Genomic DNA, 24,459 nt, shown 5'->3' with positions numbered 1-24,459 from the left:
AAGGGTACAGGGGCCCAGGAAGGCTGGGCGTTCTTTAAGGAGGAAGTGTTAATGGCTCAGAAGCAGGCGGTCCCCAGGTGCTGTAAGAGAAGCTGGGACCAGAAAAGACCACCCTGGCTGAACAGGGAGCTTTGGCTGCAACTCAGGGAGAAAAGGACAGTTTACGGCCTTTGGAAAAAAGGGGCTAGTGACTCTCAGTGACTACAAAGATGCTGTGAGGCTATGCAGGGTGGGAATCAGGAGGTCTGAAGCCCAGCTAGAAATTAATTTGGCTTCAGCAATCAAGAACAAGAAGAAATGTTTCTATAAATATGTCAGTAGCAAAAGAATGACCAGGGAGAGCCTTCATCCCCTGCTAGACACAGAAGGAAACATGTCAACAACTGATGAGGAGAAGGCTGAGGTGCTTAATGCCTTCTTTGCCTCAGGCTTTAATAACAAGACTAGTTGTACTGAGGGAATCCAGCCTCCTCAGCCAGAAGAGAGACTGGGAGAATGACCCCCCCACAATTCAGGAGGAGACAGTCAGTGACCTGCTGCATCACACAGACACAGAGAAGTCTGTGGGACCGGATGGGATACACCCGAGGGTGCTGAAGGAGCTGGCTGGGGTGCTCGCCAGGCCACTTTCTATCATTTACCAGCAGTCCTGGGTGACCAGGGGCGGTCCCAACAGATTGGAAATTGGCCAATGTGACGCCCATCTATAAGAAGGGTCGGAAGGATGATCTGGGATATCACAGGCCTGTCAACTTGACTTCGGTGCCTGGGAAGCTGATGGAGCAGCTCATCCTGAGTAACATCACACAACACATGTGGGACAACCAGATGCTCAGGCCCAGTCAGCATGGGTTTATGAAAGGCAGGTCCTGCCTGACAAACCTGATCTCCTTCTACGACAGGGCAACCTGCTTATTGGATGAGGGAAAGGCTGTGGATGTCATTTACCTTGACTTCAGTAAGGCCTTTGACACCGTTTCCCACAGCATTCTCCTGGCAAAACTGACTGCTCACAGCTTGGATGGGCACACGCTTTGCTGGGTAAAAAACTGTCTGGATGGCCGGGCCCAGAGAGTTGTGGTGAACAGAGTTAAAACCAGCTGGTGTCCAGTCACGAGTGGTGTCCCCCAGGGCTTGGTTTTGGGGCCACTCCTGTTTAACATCTTTATCGATGATCTAGACGAGGGGATTGAGTGCACCCTCAGTCAGTTTGCAGATGACACCACGTTGGGTGGGAGTGTTGATCTGCTCGAGGGTAGGGAGGCTCTGCAGAGAGACCTGGACAGGCTGGAGCCATGGGCTGAGGCCAACTGGAGGAGTTTCCATAAGGCCAAATGCCGGGGGCTGCCCTTGGGCCACAACAACCCCCAGCAGCTCTACAGGCTTGGGGAGGAGTGGCTGGAGAGCTGCCAGTCAGAGAGGGACCTGGGGGTGCTGATTGACAGCCGGCTGAACAGGAGCCAGCAGTGTGCCCAGGTGGCCAAGAAGGCCAATGGCATCCTGGCTTGTGTCAGCAATAGCGTGGCCAGCAGGGACAGGGAAGGGATCTTACCCCTGTACTGGGCACTGGGGAGGCCGCCCCTCGATTCCTGTGTTCAGTTTTGGGCCCCTCACTACAAAAAGGACGTTGAATGACTCGAGCGTGTCCAGAGAAGGGCAACAAAGCTGGTGCAGGGTCTGGAGCACAGGTCGTACGGGGAGCGGCTGAGGGAACTGGGGGTGTTTAGTCTGGAGAAGAGGAGGCTGAGGGGAGACCTCATCGCCCTCTACAGCTCCCTGAAAGGAGGTTGCAGAGAGCTGGGGATGAGTCTCTTTAACCAAGTAACAAGCGATAGGACAAGAGGGAATAGCGTCAAGTTGTGCCAGGGAAAGTTTAGACTAGATATTAAGAAGCATTTCTTTACAGAAGGGGTTGTTGTTGGAATGGGTTACCCATGGAGGTAGTGGAGTCCCCATCCCTGGAGGTGTTTAAGAGTCGGGTTTACTTATTGCTCTAGGGATATGGTGTAGTTGGGAACTGTCAGTGCTAGGTTAATGGTTGGACTAGATGATCTTCAAGGTCCTTTTCAACCTGTTTGATTCTGTGATTATGTGATATAAATAGCTTCACATAATATTAATATGGCAGCTAGGATCTGTAACTCCCACCAAATTTGGCTACGGTAGTGATCTGGGATGTGGTGGCATTGTTTGTGTATGTCCCCTCTTCCATATTCTGAGTTGGGGTCTGCTGTGTTAAAAAAAAAAAAAATCTCAACTATTCATTAAATAATTTTGAAAGAAAATAACTTCATTAGCTTACAATCATATACAGAAGCCTAAAATGTTGAGGAAATGCTTTTGCTGAGCACTAACTGTGTAGCTAATCTCTTTTTCCAGGCTTCTGTAGCTCAGTGAACCATGATTTATTAGTCTTGAAGACTTCAGAGTACTTCAATCTGTATATCGAATGTGGGGATGAATGCATAATGTTAAAAGCAGCAACAGACATTTCACATATGAAACTTCTAACAATGACAGCTAATTAATTATAGCCCATTTAAGCCACAAAGTAAACTGACTTAAGCTTTTGCATCACACCATCATGCCTTCCTACAAAGCAATTTTCTTTTTCCTCCAAACATGTAATGAGTGTGGGATCTTCAGCTAGATGGGTCTTCAGGTTGGGTCCTCAACATCTTTATCCGTTTTTCCAGCCTCTCCATCCATTCATTTCTGAGCCTAAGGACAGAAACATGGATCAGCTTGTCCTGTTATTTTTACAGGGAACACTTTTATACTCTTAATGTTTCCCACCTGTGCTATCCTTTGGTGCTTTCTCCCAGTGGCCATGAAAACTGTCCTGCCCTTTTAGAGTGCTTTGCTGGATGGCACTTCAGGACTAACTCTTAAATCCCGATGAGAGCTCACCTGAGCTTTGTGGTTCATCTTCATCTCCAGTGTGCCCTCTCTCAAGTGTCTCTGTGTGTCAGAGTGACTTGTCATCTCCGCTAGAGTTTGCCTACTGCCACCTGCTGGGTATCATCACCCAACATTTCCCCAGTCCCCCTCCTCCTCAGAAACACTTTAAAGTGCTGCATAGAGGCCCCTAAGCACTCTGGCTTGGAAGCACCGTGCATGTTGAAACTTCTATTAGACTCATAGCAGACATCTTTAAGTGACACTTTGTTGGTTTTTTTCTCTCTCTCTCTCTCTTTTTTTTTTTTTTTTTTTTTTTTGGTATTATCTAGGTACCACAGAAAGACTGCCTCAAATAGAGAAGACAGGAATTCCACAGCTGAAGAGTTGAGACATTAAAATTAGATTAGTTACAAATGGATAAAATATGCTAGACTAATTCCAGTGTTCCTTCATCCAGAGTTAGTGCAAGGCCATCCTTGGCCTTGAGAAGTATGAGGGAGATTTTGAAAAAATGCTCTCATTGAATGATCTCAAGACAAAATAAGCTTCTTTGCATGTGCCTTCAACTTATGAAGACTTCATGTGAAGTAAAACTATACTGTTCTTGCTGCAAACTGGTCATTGTGGCTGATTAAGGTGAATATGGCTGTGGATGATGGTTGCTTTAGTACACTTGGACTATCTGCTTTATTCTGGATTTGCATTATTCAGATTAAGCCATTTTAATTAATTAAAACTATATTATTGTGAAAACAAGGTCACAGAGAAAGAAGGTAGGCTAGGCACACATCTGTAAGCCATGATGTTCAAGACAAGTCTGCACTGCTAGATATTGTCCGATAAATTCGGAATGTTCCACACTTTGGACCCATTTATGGAACAAGAGTCAATTATTCTCTTATCCTGTAAAGCCACAGCTTAGACATGTTAGCATTAGCATGCCAGTGTGGGAAGCTTTATTATTTTCTAAAAATCTAAGAAAAATACTTTCAGTTTTCATTGCATGACTTAAATATAGGTATCACTTTTCTTTAAAACAGCATTACAATGCAAACTCAAATAACTTTTCTGGAGGCACACTACCCACTTTGTCAGAGCACTTCTTCGCTGACGTTCTTTTTCAATTTGCAGATACCGAGTTTGTTGTTCAATAGTCTTTTCCCAGAATTTCCTCAGGTCACTAGTTTCGCATCCCCGCACTTCATGACGTATGTATTGGCTATTCATTTTCTCTAAAGGAGAAATTTAAAACAACCATATGACAAGTTATTGGTTCCTCCTCTGTTTTCATGGTTAAAGCACACTGTTGTTTTACATTTTCACAGTGTTAGGGTCACACAGTCTTTTTTTTTTTTTTGTAGGAGCTGTATAACAGTGGGCATAACTCACTATTTATTTAAGCTTTTCATTCCTAGCTATGACACTTGAGGCTATGCTGTCTGCAGTGATTTGAATTCTTACTTGTTCATCTCAAATATCTCTCATCTCCACCAGCCTGTGACCTTTAAGCTCACAGTGTGGGACAGTTTTGTTGTATTCTCTAGCTTACTGATTAAGATACCTTTCACTGTACTAAAAAATGGGAAGGAAATATAAAAATTGCCAAACCTAGGGGGATTTTTCCTCACTGTATTCATTCTATAAAATGATAAAGTGTCCATTGTAGATTAATATTAAAACAATGAAGAACAAGACCTCTGGTGATTTGCTGTTAATCATTATGACACTTAACCTTAGTTTTATTTGGGAATGGAGAAAATTTATGTGTATAACAGTAAGTACATAATTTTATAGGATGTTGAATTGCAAAAGCCACATTGTTTATTAAGCATTTCTCCTGCTTCTGCAATTTTCAGAACAGAGCAAATTCATATTTATAAATTTATATTTCTGCCCATTCTGCAATTTCACCTTTGTTTAATGTAATCTTAAAAATAAATTTCTGAGTGACTCTTATCCTAAGAAAAGAATATCTGCCTCAGGATAACTCTTCATGGGCTAACAGTCAAGGTCCTCTATCTCACATTAGAACCAGAAAATCATGTAATTACTCTCAAAACTTCATTAAATATGGAATAAGTATATCAATGCTGCCTTCCAAATTGCTGTGTGGTTTTGCATGAACATACCATTATAATGTTTTCCAGAAAATATAATTTCTTTTTAACAAGTATTTAGGGCTCTCTCATGTGTTGTTTGAATTCACGGCAATTATTTGTAATTTATTTTAATCAGAGCCATAGAGAGCTAGTAAACAAGCCCCTCAAAGTTAGCCTGGAAAAGCTTGAAGAAACTGCTGCCATTCTGATGCCAGGCATCTGAAGAAAAGCAAAATTAGGAATTCGTAATCTTTACATAATTCCATTTTGAGATTTGTCTGATTTGTGAAAAAGTGTGAGACACATTATAAAGAATCTATGAGCAGAGAACAAAAGCAGCCCTTTTGAAGAGGTTCCTTTCTTGTTGAGATTTCCCTGTGATTCCCCTGTGGTTCCCTGTAAAAGCTCCAATTATCAACTCATGGCCTACAAATGATAGAAGCACAGTATTTGAGCCTGACTTTTGAAGATAAATTTACTGAGCATTTTTTTCAGGTTCCGAGCAAATTATAGCTGGATATGTAAGTGTTGGCATCAGTCTGTAATATGAATTGCAAGTACAGCTGAACACCCCTTCTGTGCTAGGGGATAAACAATTCCCGGTCAAAAGTTCTCTTAGTATGACTATGTGTCTTCATAAAATATATGTATTCTATAAATATCCACATACATACCAATGCCAACTTAAATCTCTCTTGTCAGGTAGCAGTTACTACCAGTTTTAACTTTTTGTGTACCAGGAGTAATCTAGAAATATGTGAAAAAGATATGGCAACAGCCATGTAGGTCAGACTAACGGACTTTCCACTCCAGGAGTTAATCTTTGAGAATAACAGTGTTTCTGAAGACCAGCAAGAGAAATTCCCACATATTCCCAAGGCTCCAAAATAAACTGCCAGGAAATAATGTCCCTTGATTTCCTTAATCAGAATTAATCACAAAACAGAATAACTTCTGAATGATTATAAATTCCTGTTTAATATAGTGTAGATGTGTCTTTTCTATGTATATGACAGTGAACATCTCTCGTGAAGAAGGCAAAGTTGTGGAACTCATTGACACAAGGTATAACCAAGCTGAAATAAATGCTTTCAGAATACACATATACTTTACTGGTTTTAAATGCTTTGCCTCTTTGCCTCCTGGTTCTTGGTGCTGGCTTGAATGTATTTTATAGATGTGTCTCTCTAACTTCCCTCCCCACAGCAAAAAATCTCAAGGAGAAAGTTTTAAACCCAATAAAAGAGAAGTCCAGAATTAGTTTTCATTGTTATACACCTTACATCTGGTGCTGACAGTATTCAGAAGAATGTTAGAATGCTGTTGAAGCTACCATGTATGTATAGTACTATGCATTACAGTTTGGGTGTGGGGATTTTTGGGGGGGGAGTGGAAATGAATGTTTTTCTCTGTTATCTGTGAAATTGCCTTTGTATGTGCTTGCTCACTAAGAGCATTGTCCAAACCTCTCCTTTTCTAACCTTTCATTTTGTGTTAACATATGAACACCTTAGGCTTGAATTTTCTCTTACCCAGCACTTAATCTTCCTCTTTATTTTCTTTCCCCCTAATACCAGAGAATACTCAAATATGTATCAAAGCCACTGAACTTAGAATTTCTGCATGGTTGTTTTACTGATCCTCATACATCCTTGATAAACACCAGTGTGTCAATGCATCAGCATTTGCTTCTTCAAACTGTAGAATCATCCTACCCTAAATTACCTTTTATTTCAAACCTTCTATTTGAGCTCATTCACATGGTGATTGTAGGACCTGCACAATAACTCTTCTAAAATAACCCACCTGGTTTCCTTTGCCTTTATGTATCACATACATACATGTTTGAATTCACATCTGTCCTACTATCCATTTCAAAACTGTTGGTATAAACCTTCAGGGTTGTGCGGGCAACCAGGGATATCAAATCTTGGTCTATCAGTATTTCACCTGCCCTAAGATAAAGTTTCTGTGCTAAAATTTTATCAGTGATGGAAACTCTTTATTTTCCCCTCATACTTCAGCATTTTTCAGAGGAGAGTAACAGGACTTAAGCCTGTATTGTGGCTTTGCACTTTTGTGGTATTGTGGCAGTTACCACCAGGGTAGAGTTTATTTTCATACCTTGGAATCTCATTCAGAGCAGTTGGCAAAAAGGACCTTGTTTAACAGGGAAAAAGAAGAATGGAAAAGAAATAATGGAAGCAGCCTCCAAAGTAGCCTGAACAAATAATCTCTATGTAGGATACAACAGGTGGGAATAAATATACTGTTAAAACATATAAGCACTTGTAATAGCACATTTATAGATCTTGCAGTTAGGTCTGACTTAACCCTGCAACAGCTAGGACTAAATGAAGCTTTATTTAAGCCTCTACTGACAATCTTTCAACAGGACAATAACGGGAGCGTCTTTCTGGTAATCATCTGTCCTGGTTTGAGTAAGTGTCTGGGGGTGTTTTGGTAGCAAGGGAGGGGGCTACAGCAGTGAGAAGCTTCTTGAAGCTCCCCTGTCTCCAAGTTGGACCTGTCTTTGCACCATGGCCAGGCCAATTAGCTGCACCTCTGCAATAATGTATTTAAGAAGGGGATCCTCGGAGGAATTGTGGGAGTTATGAGGAGAAGTTGCGAGGAGAACATCTGTGGGAACACCAAAGTAAGAAAGGAAGAGAAGTGGGAAAGCTGCGCTGGAGCAGAGACTCCCCTATATCCCATGGTGAGATGGCAGGGCCACCCCCTGCCACCCATGGAGGTCTATGGTGGAGCAGATACTGATTTGTGGTCTGTGGGGTGTCCCACGCTGGGACAGGTGACTGCCTGAAGAAAGCCCTCAGATAAAAGGAATATCTGGATAAACTCTAGGAAGGCTTTATCCTACACAAGATAAACATGATGATTATTTATTTTTAGATTTAACAATTTTAGAGCAGGTTGATATTATTTAGGATGAATTTGCTAAAGGAGATCTTACAAAGGTAGGGAAGCTGTGACACTAGCACTGTTATCTGGAACTCAAAACTTATGTTGGTAGAACAAAAGAGGAATGCAAGATCAATTCGATGTGACACCTTGACTTTTTTGTAAGTAAAAAAATCAATAGTTTCAGGTTGGAACTCACTGGTTCTTTGAGAAACCATTACCACCATAAGAAACACAATGTTTCATGGAGACAATTGGAAGTCACAAGATTCTTAGCTAGAAAATGGTATGTAAAGAAAAATGTGGGTTTTTTCCTGTAGTAGAACACAAATTGTTATTTTAAATGGTTTCTAAAATCTAAAAAGCATCTACAGAAGTTAGAAAAGCTTTTTTTTCCCCTTCTGTGCTTCGTGCATAACACAATTGGTCAGAGTTTTCAGGCTGTTATGCATCTTCCTAGAAATAATACAATATTTTATCCACCTAGCTTTTCATGGACCTTGCTTGGTGACTGTGCTTGTTATATATGTGTACTGGATTAATAAAAAATTGCATGATGTATAGGAGAGTAAACTATGCCAGTGTTGACATTTGACTTTAAAACAATAAGAAACCTGCTTTGATTTTAGAAAATGGGACTAGTAATCACAGACAAGATGTCCCTCTATTTCCTTGAATCTTGGCTACATCATTTATTTTCTGCTTCTGCAGCTGGCACCAATTCATATCTCAAAGGGCTGACTGGTGTTTGCTTTGAGATCCTGCCTGGGGAAGTCTACCAGTTTCAAGTCTAACTTAAGTCTCCAGATCCTGGGTAAAACTCTTCGGGGACAGAAGAAATCACTTCAGTTTAATCCCCTTGTACCCTTCTGTTTGTGTGGTAGGTCACAGAGTGCAGTCTATCACACAAATAACCTGAGCCTCAGTGCTGCTTGTGAGTGACATGGGGAGATGTTTCTCACAGTTCATTCTGACTGCCTTGCTGGTGCCCAGCTACAGAGCTGCACCTCTTGGAGCACGAGACTAGGAATGGGGGATGGCTGGTATGATCTTCTGGTGGACACAGGTCCCTAACACTGTGTTGATTTCTTTCAAGAATTCATTAGTGTATCTCATCAGCAAAGATGCGTGCCTTTGCATGTATACTGCACTGTTGTCTTTCCATTTGCACTTCAGCATTACAGGCTACTAGTCTATGCTTTTATTTTGTAAACAGTATTGTCTGGAGTTTGCAATGAAATAAGGGAATTAAAGTAATTTATTCTGCCAGCAGTATTTTCTAGTTTGGTAGAATTTGAAGTGTATGCTCTTACCAGGATGTGTGCTCAGTCAGGAGGTCCATTCTGTGGGTATGAACTCCAGTCAAATTAGACTTTTCCATGCAATGGGAATTTTCTTTGTATGAAAATGACAACCACACTGACATGTCATTGAGCAATACTAGTATGAGTTACCTGTGTGCATGAGTTACAGGTGTACATCTAGCAAATCAATTCTAACATGCAAGTTAAGCAATTTTAACATGCAAGTGAAAATGTTTGCACTCAGGCACTACGAAGTAGTCTCTGTTCAACCATTCCCTTTGTTCCTAATTGCCACAGTTCATTATTGCTTTTCTGTGAAAAGCTGATGGTCTGAGCCTATATTTCCAATCTGGAGAATGGCTATTCTTGAAATGCTTTGAACTGTTACAAAATTTGGACCTTTTCTCCTACGATACCTTTATGGCAATGAAACATATTAAGGCAAGGCTCATAGCAGCTATGTGGTTTTTGCATCTCATACTGCTACAACGGCAGCGTCAATGTCTTTGAACGCCATGCACTGTAGGTGTTTTCTTCTGTTCATCTATTGGGTGTCAGTTCTCTTTATCTGATTTCACCCTTCCTGGATACCAGACATCTGAATGATTGAATTATAGAACTGGAGGCAACTGTTTCTCTACCTTGCTTCTCTGTACCAGACGGCTCACCTGTACTCCATCTGAGGGTTAAAATTCTTAAAACCTTTTGAGTAAAACCCTTGAGGAATCAACAGTTTCACTTCCCTCCAGGTTATCCGTTCAATTGTTACTACCCTAGTTTTGCTCCCATGTCTGTTTAGCTACTCTCTTCCACTCTTCGGTTCTCACTGACTCTTCTCCCTCAGCCCACAGCCAAGGGCTTCCATGAGACATCTCTTCACTTTTCCCTTCTCTGCCTTGGTGTCTCTTGATCTTCTCCTTCTGCCCTTGTCACCTCTCATGCCAGCCCTCCAGTCTAGCCTGTCTGTCTCACACCTCCATTTTCAAACATTTTTCTAGTTATTTCCCCAGCTCTGTTCTCTCTGGCAAATCTCTCTGCTTCTTGCTGGAGCTGCATTTCTCCCTGACTGTTCATACTGATCTCAGCTTTCCCTGGAGCATCTTTTCAGTGCTCCTCTGCTCCCCAGCTTCTCCCACTCCCTGCCCCTAGCTCTCTGTGGCACCCACTGGCATTCCCACATGTCCTGCCACAAGCACACACAAACAGGACTGTGATGGCAGTCACACAGAGACGAGCATTGAGTGAACAGGCGTTCATAAGCACCATGCAATAGAGAATGTCCAAATTCTTTCCTGAGCTTTCCATAGATTTGTCCAACTCTTACTGACATTTAATTTCCAACATCTAAAGGCATATTTAAAGTGGCTGTAGTATTCTTGCATGATGAAATATTGTTTCTGATCCCTAGATTCTCCCCACTGCCAGATACATTTGCAGCTTGATCCTATGAACTGCTGAATTCATAAGATCAAGTATATAGCATCAATTAATATTTATTAGTCAACGATTTTGGACACATTTTGTTTTGTTGTTTGATTTTTGAGTACAGGAGGACACGATGGTCTAGGATCAGAGAAGATAAATCCTGCCCAGGGCTCATGTTCTCTGTTAGATCATCCAGTTCTGACAAAACATGCAAGAGAAACTGATCCTGATTCATGTGAAGGTGTGTACCATTAAATTAAAAAGCCTCTCAGCAGCAGATCACTGTTAAAAAACCTTTGCAAGAGGAGTGTGTGTGTAACCTTGGCTACTGTTTAACCCATCAGCTGAGAATGTACAGCCACATTTCCTGGTGTTTTATTCAGGGTTGTGGCATGGAAATTGCCTGTAAATATTTTTCTGTATCAATGCGACTCAGCTTCCTTAGAATGCTGCTAAACTGGGCACTCTTCCCTGGCGTTTTCCTCACACTCTCATCTTTCCTCGAATATACATTTGTGAGAATTAAAGTTAGAGAACAAATGCATTTCTTGTTGACATTATGAAAAACTTGCTACAAAACCCAAATAGTTACTTACCTTTGGAGTTGGACTCTTCCTGCAAATAAATCCTCTGTGTGACACAAACAAATGAGAAATATTACCACTGCAGCCCTGGCTTCTCCAGTGTCACAGGGCAGTAATGAAATGCATCCCTCAGTACTTTTTATTTGAAGTGGGGGTAACATAAATCCTTCATCATATCAAGGCTATTTTGAACAGAACCAGCAGTGAGATAAGATCATTTAATGAACTTTGCAGCCCCCTGCCTGAGATGACCATGAAACACAGGCCCCCTTGAGAGCATGCATCCCTCCCACACTGGCAGATACCTCAGAGAGCATGACTTGGCAAGTGCTGAGAATTTTCTTTAAAATGCATGCTAGTATTAGCCATTTTAATATTCCTCCTGTGAAGCCTGAAAAATTCCACACTACTATCTTAGCTGTAATGGAGGCTGAAATGGTGTGACAAATCACACTCGGTTTTGCATTACAGGGTGACTTACAGAAGTATGCGGTACTTTGGAGTTGTTAATCTAAGGATGTGTGCTTCATTATGACCTATCACACAATCTGTTCTCTTCAAGGCAATCGTCACAGGAATTGTCTGTTTGGTTAACATTAGCTTACAAAATGCATTCAAGCAGCACTCATTTTACTATTTGGAATTGTTATAACTCTATTTCAGATGAACACTTACATCATTACATTTCATTTTCTGAGAAGAATATTTTGTATGTTTGGTTGATGACAGATGTATGTGCTGCTCTCAGTTTTCATTAAATCCATCTACATTGCTAATATACCTCGTGTGACTGCCGTATTTATACAGTTGCTGATTATTTTAACCTTCCTTTGTTGTAATTTTTCAGATTCCAAGTAGCAAAAGTAGCAGCTATTAGATCGATGATTCATATGAATATTAGTTCATATTTACTTATTTACTTTTTCTGTAGTCAACTTTACAGCAGAAAACCATGAGCAAAACCTAGCAGCTGCAGCTTTTCTCTGTAAAGAAAAATGTAAGCTCTTTCCAAAAAATGGTCAGTCTAATTCCTTAAAAACATTAAGATATTAAATTTCTTCAATGTGTTGTCCCACCTCATATCATGTGAAACCACAGAAAACAACTCTTTCCTCTGCATGTATGATGATAACAAACGTAATCTGGTTTCAGAGCTTTTGATCCTAGCTACATGCATGGCATTGAAAAAAAAGAGGCATACATAAAGTTGATTGCTCTGTTTTTGGAAATTCAGAACAAACTCTGTCTGGCTTTGGAAATCACAAGCAAATACAATCTGATGGGTGAATATTAAAATAATACAGTATTATAAAGATAGGTTGGTGCCCAGGCTTGAACCAGCAGTGGCATTAATCACCATGGTGCTGCAGAACAGCACAACTGCTTCCCTTGCTATTTGACTCAGAGCATGAGCAACTTCCCCTTCTCCTTAAACACACCTAGTAAAATTTACAATAAAACAGAGTTTTGGGTTTTTTTTTAATGGTATATTGTAGGCAATACTTTCCCTAAACATTTGCAAACATCTAATTTCAGGAGGGCACTTCAGTAGTCAGGCTTCATCAGACCAGAACATATATTTCTGGTGTGGTATGTTCTAGATGCATTGACGTGTTTGCATTTGTGCAGATTAGATGTTCTGTGTAAAGCATGGCCAAAATGATAGACATTGCACACACTCTGATCATCTGGAGTAGATTAGATAGATCTTTCATGATACACACTGACTGTATTCACAATGAACAATTCATCTGTGCATTCACAGTAGCCTCTGCAAGATAAACGGATACCCAGCACCCAGAGATCATGGACAGAACTGGTACTCTGCTGGGCTACCCATGTTTGAGGAAAGTCAGGTGGCAGGTGGATGGAGAGACATAGTTCACCCTCAAAAGCAGGGCAGCTGTCAAGTAAGCTTTTATGCAGTGAAAATTATTTAGGCTGTTTGTGCACCTCAGCCTTTACTTCATAAGCAAATCTCAGAGGTGCTTACCATAACATGCTTGTATGAGAGCACTCATCTGTAGTTTGCAAAAGTTCTGTAAAAAACTGTTCACTGTTGTTAGCAGGGACCACAGAAGAATCTGTAAAATGACTGACAGTGCAAATCTTTGGAGGGCCGGAGGTGTTACTTATCTTCAGCAGTCAAATTCTGCCTTGGTGTTCTGACTCTGTGCAGTTGCTCTTGTGTGGGAGAGTAGAAAATAAAAGTAGAAATCAGCTATTACACAAGTAATCCTGGTATGTGTTGCCTGTATTTTGTTAGTCTAGCCCCTTAACTTTGTGTGTGTTCTTAAACCCAATGCTAAAGAGGACAGGGTGAAAGGAGAAGACATTATACAAAAATCTATAAGAACTTGTTAAGTAAACATCTCATGCCTCTTTGATGCTAGAAAAAATAAAATCCAGACAGGTAAGTCTGTAAAGCAGATATTTGACTGCTGTTGGGGTGACTTATTCACTGTACATCTAGTATTCACATCCTTCTCATTCTTGATTGACGCAATGGCAGTCAGAAAGTTGTGAGGAGGGACTTGTGTTACTATTGGACCTTGTTCTCACTGGTCCAAGAGCAACACAGGTCACAGCAGCGTTAACAGTGCTCTCCGAGTTTCACAAATTCCAGAATTAAGCAGATGACTCAGACAGTAGGTAAGAGCCTGATCAGTTTAGTTGTCTATCTTCCCATGTAAGTTGGTTACTAACTGTTTTTGATACTTCTGTAAATATTTACGGTGTGAGGTTTTAAGATCTGCCTTTCAAAACTATCAGACTGGGTCCTTCAATTGTTCTAGTACTCCACAGTGAGGCAGCAAGCAGGAGGTTCCTTGGACTGTCCTGCAACTGATGTCATGTATCTCTGTGGAGGCCAGTGCTTCACTTTCCCTGCTGCACATGCATTGATTTGAACCCTGTCATGCTGCGTTGGCATCTCTGAAAGTGTATCTGGAGAAAACAAGTCTGTTTAGAAATTTGTAGCCCCACCTTTGGGATATGACAATGAGTGTTTGATTAAAATATATGGGAAAAATGGTCATGACTGGACAACTGAATGAGTCAATTTCACTGAAGTTTTCAGAGCGATTTTTCCTTTCTTGGGCTTAGCAGTGAGAAAACAGCAGGGACTTGTTTAAATGACAGAAAAAACATCAGGATTAAGTAGGAACTGAAATTCTGCTTTACACACAAGAATACCTTTTATCTACACTGGATTTTACCTCTGAGTGCATTCTGGATGGTGCATACATCGCATCATCCTTGCCTATGCCATACAATTGTTTTCTTTACAATACCTCTTCTAGGACAATCTCATGGTCAGTAAAGCAGTAGATTGAAGACCTGGCATATTTTATTAGCTGAAAGAAACTTCTTATTGACACCACTTACATGACATCTGAAACATTTATAGAGGTCATTTAGTGTTTATTGCAATTGTGATATTGCATTTGTGACATAGACCAGAAAAATTAGATATGTAAGATCCACCAGTACTTTTTGATAATTCTTTAGTTAGTCTCTCTGCCTGCAGCTTTTTCATTATTCTCTTTTTTCTAGGAATGTAAAGTTTTCCAGCAGTTTAAATTGCATCAGGCTGAAATTCACCGGCTGGAGCTGCTAGATACACAGATGCTTTCCCATGGAAGTGTAATTAGCCTGGCTCCTTGCACTACAGGGGGGAATTCTGCTACAAAGGAAGGAAAAGGCTGGTGGTGTCACCTGCTCTCTCTCAGCATTTCCGTGTGTTTGAAACTACCTTAAAGTTCACATCAAATGAACTTTTATGGGACCTGTCCAACAACTCTTCTATGATGCTGTGTTGAATTTGACTGCAAATTTGGCCTGGATGTTTTTCCATCTTCTTATGGCACTGGCGTTAGGAACTCAACTGCTCTAGATACCATCAGGCGTCAGTTTAATGAGTGTAGGAAAGAGCTTTTAGATTCAGCTAAATCAGCCAATGCAGAGTGTGCTCCAGTGCACATGCTGTTTGAGCATGTTTGGGGCTGTTCTACCCCCATAGAAACCACGGAGAGACAACAGCATTTCAGTAAGGTAATGCAATCTTCTGTGTCTTCTGAGAGCATTATACTTCCTATATAGCCAAAATTAGGTGCTTCAGTTAGTTAGATAAAGTTAAATGGAATGAACTGGAGCTGCTGGAGACTTAAACGATGCTAGAAAAATAATGAAATTAATGAAGGTCCACAGAAACTTTCCTAGTGGTATTCATTTCCATGAGATGATGTCAGATACTTTGCTGACAGGGAAGTAGAGAGTTAAGGCAGCATATTAATTGCATGGCTTTTTATCTTCTTTTAATATTTACCAAAACTTAACTGTCTGACACTTCTGTACCTGTGACAGAGGCAAATACTACTTCAATGTTTTCTTATGGAAGCACAAGTCTTCCACAAGATCATCTCTGGATGAGTTTGAACAATTTTACTTGGGAAGAAGGTAAGGTAAGAAGGACAATGACTAAGGTTCCAGTATATTCCTATTTGCTTTTAAAAGTAAAAATAATGGTCATGAATAAATCTGTGGTTGGAATCCCTGTGTAAATGGGGATTCAGGGATGGTGTAGCTGTACCCCAGTTTTAACTCAACTAAAACTTAACTTAGTACTGAGAATACTGAGAATAGATGTACTTAGATGTACTTGTTTTCCATCTACCACTGTACCAGAGGGAAAGGATTTGGTTGCATTACATCTCAGGGCACCTCTGTGGTGCCCTACAGTGCTTTACTACAGCCAATTAATTGAACTGAGAAGCAGACTGTGTTTTGCTGCTTCTTGGTTCCTGTTAAGACTGTATCAGTAGCACTAAAAAGACATCCCAGACTTTATTCTGGCTGGCCTGAAACTTATGAGAACATGAATGTGAGATCTGAGAGCCCATCCTGCCTCTTATGTGTGCTTCCTAGAAAGAAATCTGATTTTAGCCCTTGCACTCAATCCAGTAATGAAAAGTAGTGTCAGATGTGAAAGGTTGTCACCAACATGTTTCCTGTAAACACTGATATCCAAACTGACCATTAACTCTTAGAAGCTGCCATTATAAAAGTCTCTGACTGAAACAATCCTCAGTGAGCAAAGATTGCTAGCAAGATTACAAAGGTACCAGGTATGTGTTAAGTAAAATTTAAGTGACATAGATTAAGATCATATATTTACAAGACAGCAGGGAGTGGCCCAGGCCATTGCATAGTAGCAGACATCAGCATCCAGAGCACTACAAAAGCTTTGCTCCTTTGGTTGTAAGATCTGCTATGTGAATAGTTTGGAGATACAGATCTGTCAGCTGTGAAACAGCCAAACTTGAAGGAGGGATGAAAGCAAATAGAAACGTTTTTGTGTTCTTTTTCCTTTGCATTAGTGCATAGAGCTAATGCACATTAGTATAGATGATAAATAGTTTTAAGTGTGAGTTATACCACTTTCTAAGTATGGATTTAAATGTATAATATTATGTACCAGAAGTTGAAACTTTTGTTCATAGTTGTTGAAAGAGAACCACAGTGACTTCAAATGAAATAAAAAAAGGAAATTATATGTTTCATTGGCTAAGAATATTTTTCTGAACAGAAGCAGAACAAATTCTTTCCTTGCTTGTTGTGTACATATGGATTGTTGGCAAAACTTTTAATGTGTCAAAAGTATCAAATTCATGTAAGGAGCCTAGCAAGTACCTAGCAAGCACCAGTAGAACCTTCACAAAATGTATTGTCCAATGTCTTTAACTTGAAGGCAAAATTCTTCAATATAAGATTGACCTATGCTAAAGTTGCTCTGGAGCTGAATTATCCAGAAAATAATCTTAGATGAGCAGGCATTTAAAATCATTCCTCACAGTAAATTGAATACAAGATTGAATAGGCTCAGAAAATTATTCACAACCATGTTAGCATGTAGGGGTATTCATAAAGCACATCCCTGCACATGTTTGAGCTCTGTTCCCTGGACTATCATCTTGTCTCCCTTCTTGTCCATTGTGTACACAGACACGTTAGTGGGTGGTGGTGACTAAATGCCCTGCTCCTGGCCTGTGTTTGTCCTCCTCTTGTGATGCTACTCTGCAGCTGAGCACCTTGCTCTCTGCATAGTGGCAATTAAGTCTTCATGGATGAAGCACACTGTTCAGATATGGGGGAAAGCTGCCAGGAGATGTGCAGAATACCTTTGACAGAAGAGAACAGTCTGCCATTTATTATTCTAGCTACAAATCTCTGATGGACACAACTGGCAAACTGGTAACAATATATAAGGAGAAGGCTGAGGTACTCAACAATTTTTTTGGCTCACTCTTCACTGGAAACCTATCTTTCCAGACCTCTTGAGTGATGCAACTCAAGGCAGGGACTGGGAAAGAAAAGTCCATCCAACTGTAAGAGAAGATCAGGTTCATGACTGCCTGAGGAACCTGAAAATACATAAACCTATGGGACCTGACAAGATGCATCCTTGAATCCTGAGGGAACTGGCTGATGTAGTTGCCAAGCCACTCTCCATAGTATTTGAAAAGACATGGCAGGTGAAGTCCCTGGTGACCAGAAAAAGGGAAACACTGCACCCATTTTTAAAAAGGGTAGAAAGGAAGACCCTGGGAACTACTGGCCTGTCAGCCTCACCTCTGTGCCTGGGAAGATCATGGAACAGATTTTCCTAGAAGCTATGCTAAAGCACATGGAGGACAGGGAGGTGACTTGAGACAGCCAGCATGGCTTCACCAAGGGCAAGTCTTTCCTGACCAGACTAGTGGACTCCTATGATGGAGCGACTGCATCAGTGGACAAGGCAAGAGCTATGGATGTCATCTATCTGGCCTCCTATAAGGCTTTTGACACAGTCCCCCACAACATCCTTCTCTAAATTGGAGAGATACGGATTTGATGGATGGACTGTTTATTGGATAAGGAATTGACTGGAATGTCACATCCAAAAAGTCCTGGTCAAGGGCTCAATGTCTGGATGGAGATCAGTGATGAGTGGTGTCCCTCAGGGTCCTGCATCTGGATCTGGGCAACCCCTGGGATCAGTACAGGCTAGGGGATGCAGGACTTGAGAGAAGCCCTGTGGAGAAGGATTTGGGGATATGGGTGGATGAAAAACTGGACATGAGCCAGCAGTGTGTGCTTGCAGCCCAGAAAGCCAACCATATCCTAGGCTGCATCAAGTGTGGCCAGCAGGTCGAGGGAGGTGATTCTGCCCCTCTGCTCCACTGTCATGAGACCCCACCTGGAGGGGCTGCAACCAGCTCTGGAGTCCTCAGCACAGGAAAGACATGGACCTGTTGGAGCAGGTCCACACAAAAATGATCAAAGTGATGGAACACCTCTCCTGTGAGGAAAGGCTGAGACAGTTGGGGTTGTTCAGCCTGAAGAAGAGAAGGCTCCGAAGAGACTTTACTGCATCCTTTCAATACTTAAAGGGGATTTACAAGAAAGATGGGGACAGACTTTTTAGTAGGGTCTATTGTGATAGAACAAGGGGTAATGGCTTTAAACTAAACCAGGGTAGATTCAGACTAGATATAAGGAAGAAATTTTTTACAATGAGGGTGGTGAAATACTGGAACAAAGTATTCTATGATTCTATGATTCCATCTGACAACAGAGGATGAGGAAAACCTTCTGTTGGGTTTGCAGAAGAATTAATAACTTAATTAAATGAACCAGCAAAATTGGAAACTTCCAAGTACAGGAAGAGTATTTACATCTGAAAGAAGATATATAAGTAGTAGGAGGCAATATACTTTTCACTTTCCACTTGTGTTCAAAAATTGCCTTGAAGGAAAGTCTATTCTTGTCAGTGTTCACGTCATTGTCACTTCTGATCAGTACAACACAGTACCCACTGGGCTTCACCACTCAGAAAAGATGTTTCCTGCTCCGGTTCATGTTCAAAGCAAGTCTTTTTTTTTTTTTTTTTTTTTTTTTTTCTTTCCCTCCTCTCTCTGGTCCTCTCTAGAGACTAACTGCTCAAAGAATCTGGCCATTATGTTGTACATATATATACATATATATCGTATCAATGATCTATTCTGGAAAAGCTACGTATTGTAATATTACAAGACAACCTGACCCTAATGGACTGTATTATCTGTTGGTTGCCTTCTGGTTTTGAATACCATTAATGTTATACATTTTGACTTTCAAGAAGATCTCAGGGATAAATCAGTTTCTGACTTTCTTGTCAGGGAGGTGATGACTGTGAAAGTTCCTAGTGGAAGTGCATTAACTTCACTGCTTCAGACCAGTAGGGTGAAGACCTGGAACTGTGGAAATCTCTGAGAAGTCCTTAATTGGGTTGTCCTCCTATCATCTTGGTCTGAGCATCTATTCTTTTTTCAAACTGCCACAAATCATGTAGATATTCTTGGGGCCTTGCAATTGGCAGCCAGAAAACACTTTGATGAGTCATGAGTGCTTAGCACCTCAGAAAATGAAAAGCCATATGGACAAAGGAGACCCTTGATACAGAGAGTGCAAAAACTCCCTCTTACATGCGAGTGTTAAGGTAACTATGTAAAGCAATGGCCCTATAAAAGAAATCGGCCTGAAATAGTAACCTCCTTCAATATAATGTAAGCCCCATGAAATCAGTACCAATGGCTCCTCTGATCCTGACAAGAAGGCTGCCAGCGCTGAGAATGCAGCTTGAATCCCTTGTAACTCCCCCATTTGACTTCATATTCATGATGTTGTGTAGGCAGTTGACAGACATATGTGATCCTCATCACAAAAATAGATCTTGTTGATGTCCATCCCTTGCAGGTGTCTTCCAGTCATCCTGTCACTATGTCTAAGCTGATTTTTTGAAGACTTTAACAGAGTTGACAATTTATTTTTGAGGACATTGAGCCTTTTGGGGAATTATCTTCACACTGGTGAGCTCCTATTATGTTCCTGGAAAGTGACTACTCTTATGTGACCACTTCCTCCTTTTCTGACATGGTTTCTCCATTAGCTGGTGTTAGTTATCTACTAACAGCCTGTGAGGCTGTTCCTCTAACTAGCTGCACTAGGTGACGGTGTGGACCAAGGCAAAACACATTCAGTTATATAAAATGTGCAAATCTAACACTCATGCTAATGACTCCTTCAAGTCATAGATGCCCTATACCATAGATTTCACATCTGTCCCCATGATATATTCCCATGTATTTTGTACATATCTCAGTGTTCTTGAACCTCATTAACCAACAGGAAGGGATGCTCCGGCAGTTAGATCATCATGTACTATGGGGAAACTAGCCTCTCCCTTCCAGATCCATCTTCTGGAATGGATTTCCAGGCTTGTGGTCACTGTACAACCAGTTATGCTGGAGAAATATGGGGTTATTTTTTTAACGACTAACTGCAAAAATGGTTAAAAAAACTTTACTAGTCATAGATTCTAAGTTGTTATTCCTTCCTGAATCACAGATGGTGGTGGAGAATAAAAAGGGGACCAAAGAAATGTGCTGTAAGCCAGTCTAGGGAGAAATATAGATGCTTCAACCAAAATTAAATCCTACCCACTATCTATAAAATCATCTGTTGCAATAATCATCCACAGCTGAAAAATCCCTTTGTGTTCTGTTATGTTTCTGTTGGTGAGATTAAGGACAGGGAGTAGCATTTACTATGCTTTGAAGTATGTTATTGCTCCTGCTTTTCTTCTTTCCTAGATTGCTCCTTAGGCCTGCCCTTAAAAGAAAAGTTACTCAATTTTCTTGTTTGATCACCTGGCTATCAGAGCTGATCTTTGCCTACCTTATCTTCAGGATGTTCCTGAAACTCAGCTCTTTTGGCTCTTCTTGGTACCTTTTCTTTACGGAAAGGGTAGAAATCAGATCTCAGATCTTTCATGTTTAAACTGAAGCTGTAGCTGAGGGTGGTGGGGTCTGTGGGAGATGGTCCTCCACAGATCCATGAGAGTTTGTCTGCTCCATGTGACACCTAGAAGCATTTTGGGCAGAAAACAAGTTTATATTTTGAAAATGAGGAAGAGTTGACTATGCTATTTGTAAATGAAGAGGTAGCACTTGCAGAATGTATATGGGTTTGCAGGTAGATTTTGACAGGGAACGAATAGGTAGTGAGACAGTATTATATCAATAGAAGGAAGACTATTGATAGAAGAGATACCTGTGGTTTTTTACTGTTATTTGTTTAATGGCAACACAGGTGTGGTGTTAGCCTAGCTGTACCTGTAATGATTTTGTAAGAAGTTGCAAAATAGGCATCCAGCATAGACCTTTTCCTCAAGTCATTAAAAGGAGGCAGTTCACCGCCCAGAGCATCATACAATTTTTCCTGACCTTAACGTTTCTGTGATTTGGGGTACACTGGCATAACTAAAATACCTGTCTCTTTTTACTATTAATTCTTGAGAATATTATCACAGGCAGAGCTGTTTACCCATAGTTTTTTCTAAGTTTAAAGCAACCCTTTAGTTCGCCTGGCAGCAGTTCTCATCAGTGTTCAGGAGCAGAACAATACAGCAAAAGAGACAGGCAGCATATACCACAGTACCTGTTTCAAGACATTTTGAATTATTAAAGATATATTTTATTGTAGCTAAGATAATCACATATGCAGAATAGCAAGGTCAGTGCATGAGTGTTAAGGAAAAAGCAACAGATAACTAATTTATCTCTTGGGAATATTATTTTAACCACCGACACATTTTCCTCTTTAGCATCAATATATAAGGCTGAGTTCTGTGAAGTGCTTTAATTAACCTATCATCATGTACTTATTTGTGGTGTCCCCAAATGATATTATCAAAATACAATAGTCTATTTTTTACCCTCACTCTACAAAATGTTCCAAGATCTGAATATTTATACAAAATAGTGATTTTTTAAAACAAATATTTTCAATCCTATTTCATATGTGTATCATGGCATGCTGTCAAAGTTTAATTGCAAGCAGCCAGGCAAAGCATATGCTCTTGAAAAGTAACAAGTCCCTGTTACTTCTTTTCATCTGGCTATCTGATAAAACTCCTCTAAAATTAGTATTCAGCACCTCAGAATCCATGCACACAGGGCTGGTATAATTTGTCTTTCTGACACACTTAACGCAGCAAGTGGGTTCCTTGGTCTCTTTGTTAGAACAGTAAGATTAAAGGTAATTATTTCACTTTCTGTAAGTCTTCGCACAGTGATACAAGAATCATTCTTCATCCCTGCAGTAGGTTGGATCATGCTTATTCACTCACTGCAAATTTGATTTAAGATGAATGGAACTGTGATATGGAAACAACCTGAAAAAATGATGTATTATTGCCCATAACTTTAGTTCTGCGATAACCTTTATATAATTGTATGCTCCTTTTACCAGCGTAAGATTTTCTTTTGCTTAATTGCCTAGGAAAAGCTGTGTCTCATTGATTCTACAGTAAATGTAAGAACAGCCTTTGCTAAGTGCTGACAATATGCTCAGCCTTAGTACATACAGGGAAATACATGGTTTGTAGTCAAAACAGCAGACAATAGCAACTTCATCTTTTGAAAATTACATTTAAAAAACTGACACCTTGCGTTCAAATACTTCCTATGGTTTGCTTTGAGTATGTTAGGTGTTATCAGTAGTGTGAGGTTCAGGAAGTTACTCATTAGTGCTATATTCCGTCTCACACTTGGATCTGACTGCAAAGTTGAGAGTCTACTAACTTCTAATGATGCCATCTCCTGGTGAGTGGTGCCTAGTGTTGTGGTCTAAGAGCAGGACAGAGGAGATGGAAAATAAACAGCAAAACCAACAGGACTGGTAAAAACATGATTGAAGTCAGACAGTGCACACAGGAAGGGTTTTGCCTTGGAGTATAAAGCCAGACTCTGTGGTGACAGATACTTCATTAACTGTCAGAAAATAATCCATCAGTTTTCATCAGATGCTGAGGGAAGTTCATTCTTTCTACGTGCTTGTACAGTACCTAGCACAGCAAAATCTCAACCTTGGTCAGGGCTTATTGGCACTCTGTTAACAATATAGCCATGTTTTAACACAATTATGTTGCTTGCAATTCATGTTCATGGATTTTAATATCACTGTTTGCAATGAATCAGTGCACAGATTGCCAATAATGTCTCATCTTCTCTCCGTTTCTTTGGGCTTTCTCCTTCTTGTAGCACCTTCAGTGATTGTGGCATCAAAGTCCTCTCCAGAATTGCCTTCATTCACCAGGCATGTAAATGCACGCACCAACGTGCATGCAACATTGCCAGTTCATTGGCTTGATGGACAACTTTTATTAAGCAAATACTGGATGAATCTAAATTTTTAACATTGGCAATGAATGGCATCTTTGTCTGCTGATGAAGGGTATACTGGCTGCACTGGGGCACCTCTGTGTAAAACAGTGAAAATGGCTGTCAGTTCAACAAAGTAATGAGGCTGAGTATCTTCCCATGTGTTCCAGTGGGGGATCAAGTTACTGGTTATTCTTGCTTTCATAATGGACTGAGCTTGCTACACTTTTCCCTGTAGTGTATATTTTTATATCTTAAATGATGCCTTTTTTTTTTCTTGGAACTTCTGCAAATTTCAATATCCTTTACAAAGTGAAGATGACAAAATGGCATGTAACATTCCATTAATGGTGTCACTACTGCAAAATACATAATTATATTTTTCCCTTGTCCCCACAGGATGTTGTACTGTTTGTACACTGTAATGGAAATTCATGAGCCCATTTTCTGCCTGTTGACATCTAGTTCTTTCTATTATATTTGCCTTCCAGGTCGCCATCTTATTTTGACAATAGAACCTACAATCTTTCTAACTAAGCTATCAGTTTTAAAGCAGTGATTATGTAAGCGATTTTGCTATGTCTAACTGCAGGCTCCCCTTCACATTTGCTGCATATCTCTGCCAATTCCCTGTGTCAGTAAAGATGATCTATCTGGAAACCAGATCAATAAAATTGGGAAAGAAGATTTTGGATGAATAAGAGAATGGACCTGTCTGACAGAATGGCTGTGCCTGATACAAATAGGACAGTAGACACATGTCTTTCTGATCTTGTATCTCTTCAAACTACTGGAGAAAGTTGCAGGATGTGGCATATACTTTTTACCTAGAATTTGCATTTGCTACCTAGTTTTACCTGCATAGATGATAGATACGCTGTTGAAGATGTTGAACTGGAGCTTGGCCTATGTATATTTTAGCACTGATGTCTTGCTGTTGAATTTTTGCAGGTTTTTTTGATTAGCATCACTCATCACAGGAATA

The 24,459-nt window shown here is 40.4% G+C and overlaps 1 protein-coding gene across 1 annotated transcript; it reads right to left on the bottom strand.

Moving 5' to 3' along the window:
- Positions 1–2,611: 2,611 nt before the first annotated feature.
- On the bottom strand, positions 2,612–11,330 carry LOC141973908 (protein FAM240B-like). The gene is made up of 3 exons (XM_074932896.1): positions 11,245–11,330; positions 3,989–4,133; positions 2,612–2,721 (listed from the first exon to the last, which is right to left on the bottom strand). Exons 2-3 carry the CDS (start codon positions 4,126–4,128, stop codon positions 2,643–2,645), a joined length of 219 nt encoding a protein of 72 aa, XP_074788997.1. The 5' UTR covers positions 4,129–4,133; positions 11,245–11,330; the 3' UTR covers positions 2,612–2,642.
- Positions 11,331–24,459: the final 13,129 nt, after the last annotated feature.

The sequence above is a fragment of the Athene noctua genome, chromosome Z, assembly GCF_965140245.1.
Source record: "Athene noctua chromosome Z, bAthNoc1.hap1.1, whole genome shotgun sequence".
NCBI lineage: Eukaryota > Metazoa > Chordata > Aves > Strigiformes > Strigidae > Athene > Athene noctua.
This window is presented reverse-complemented; position numbering and strand designations above follow the sequence as displayed.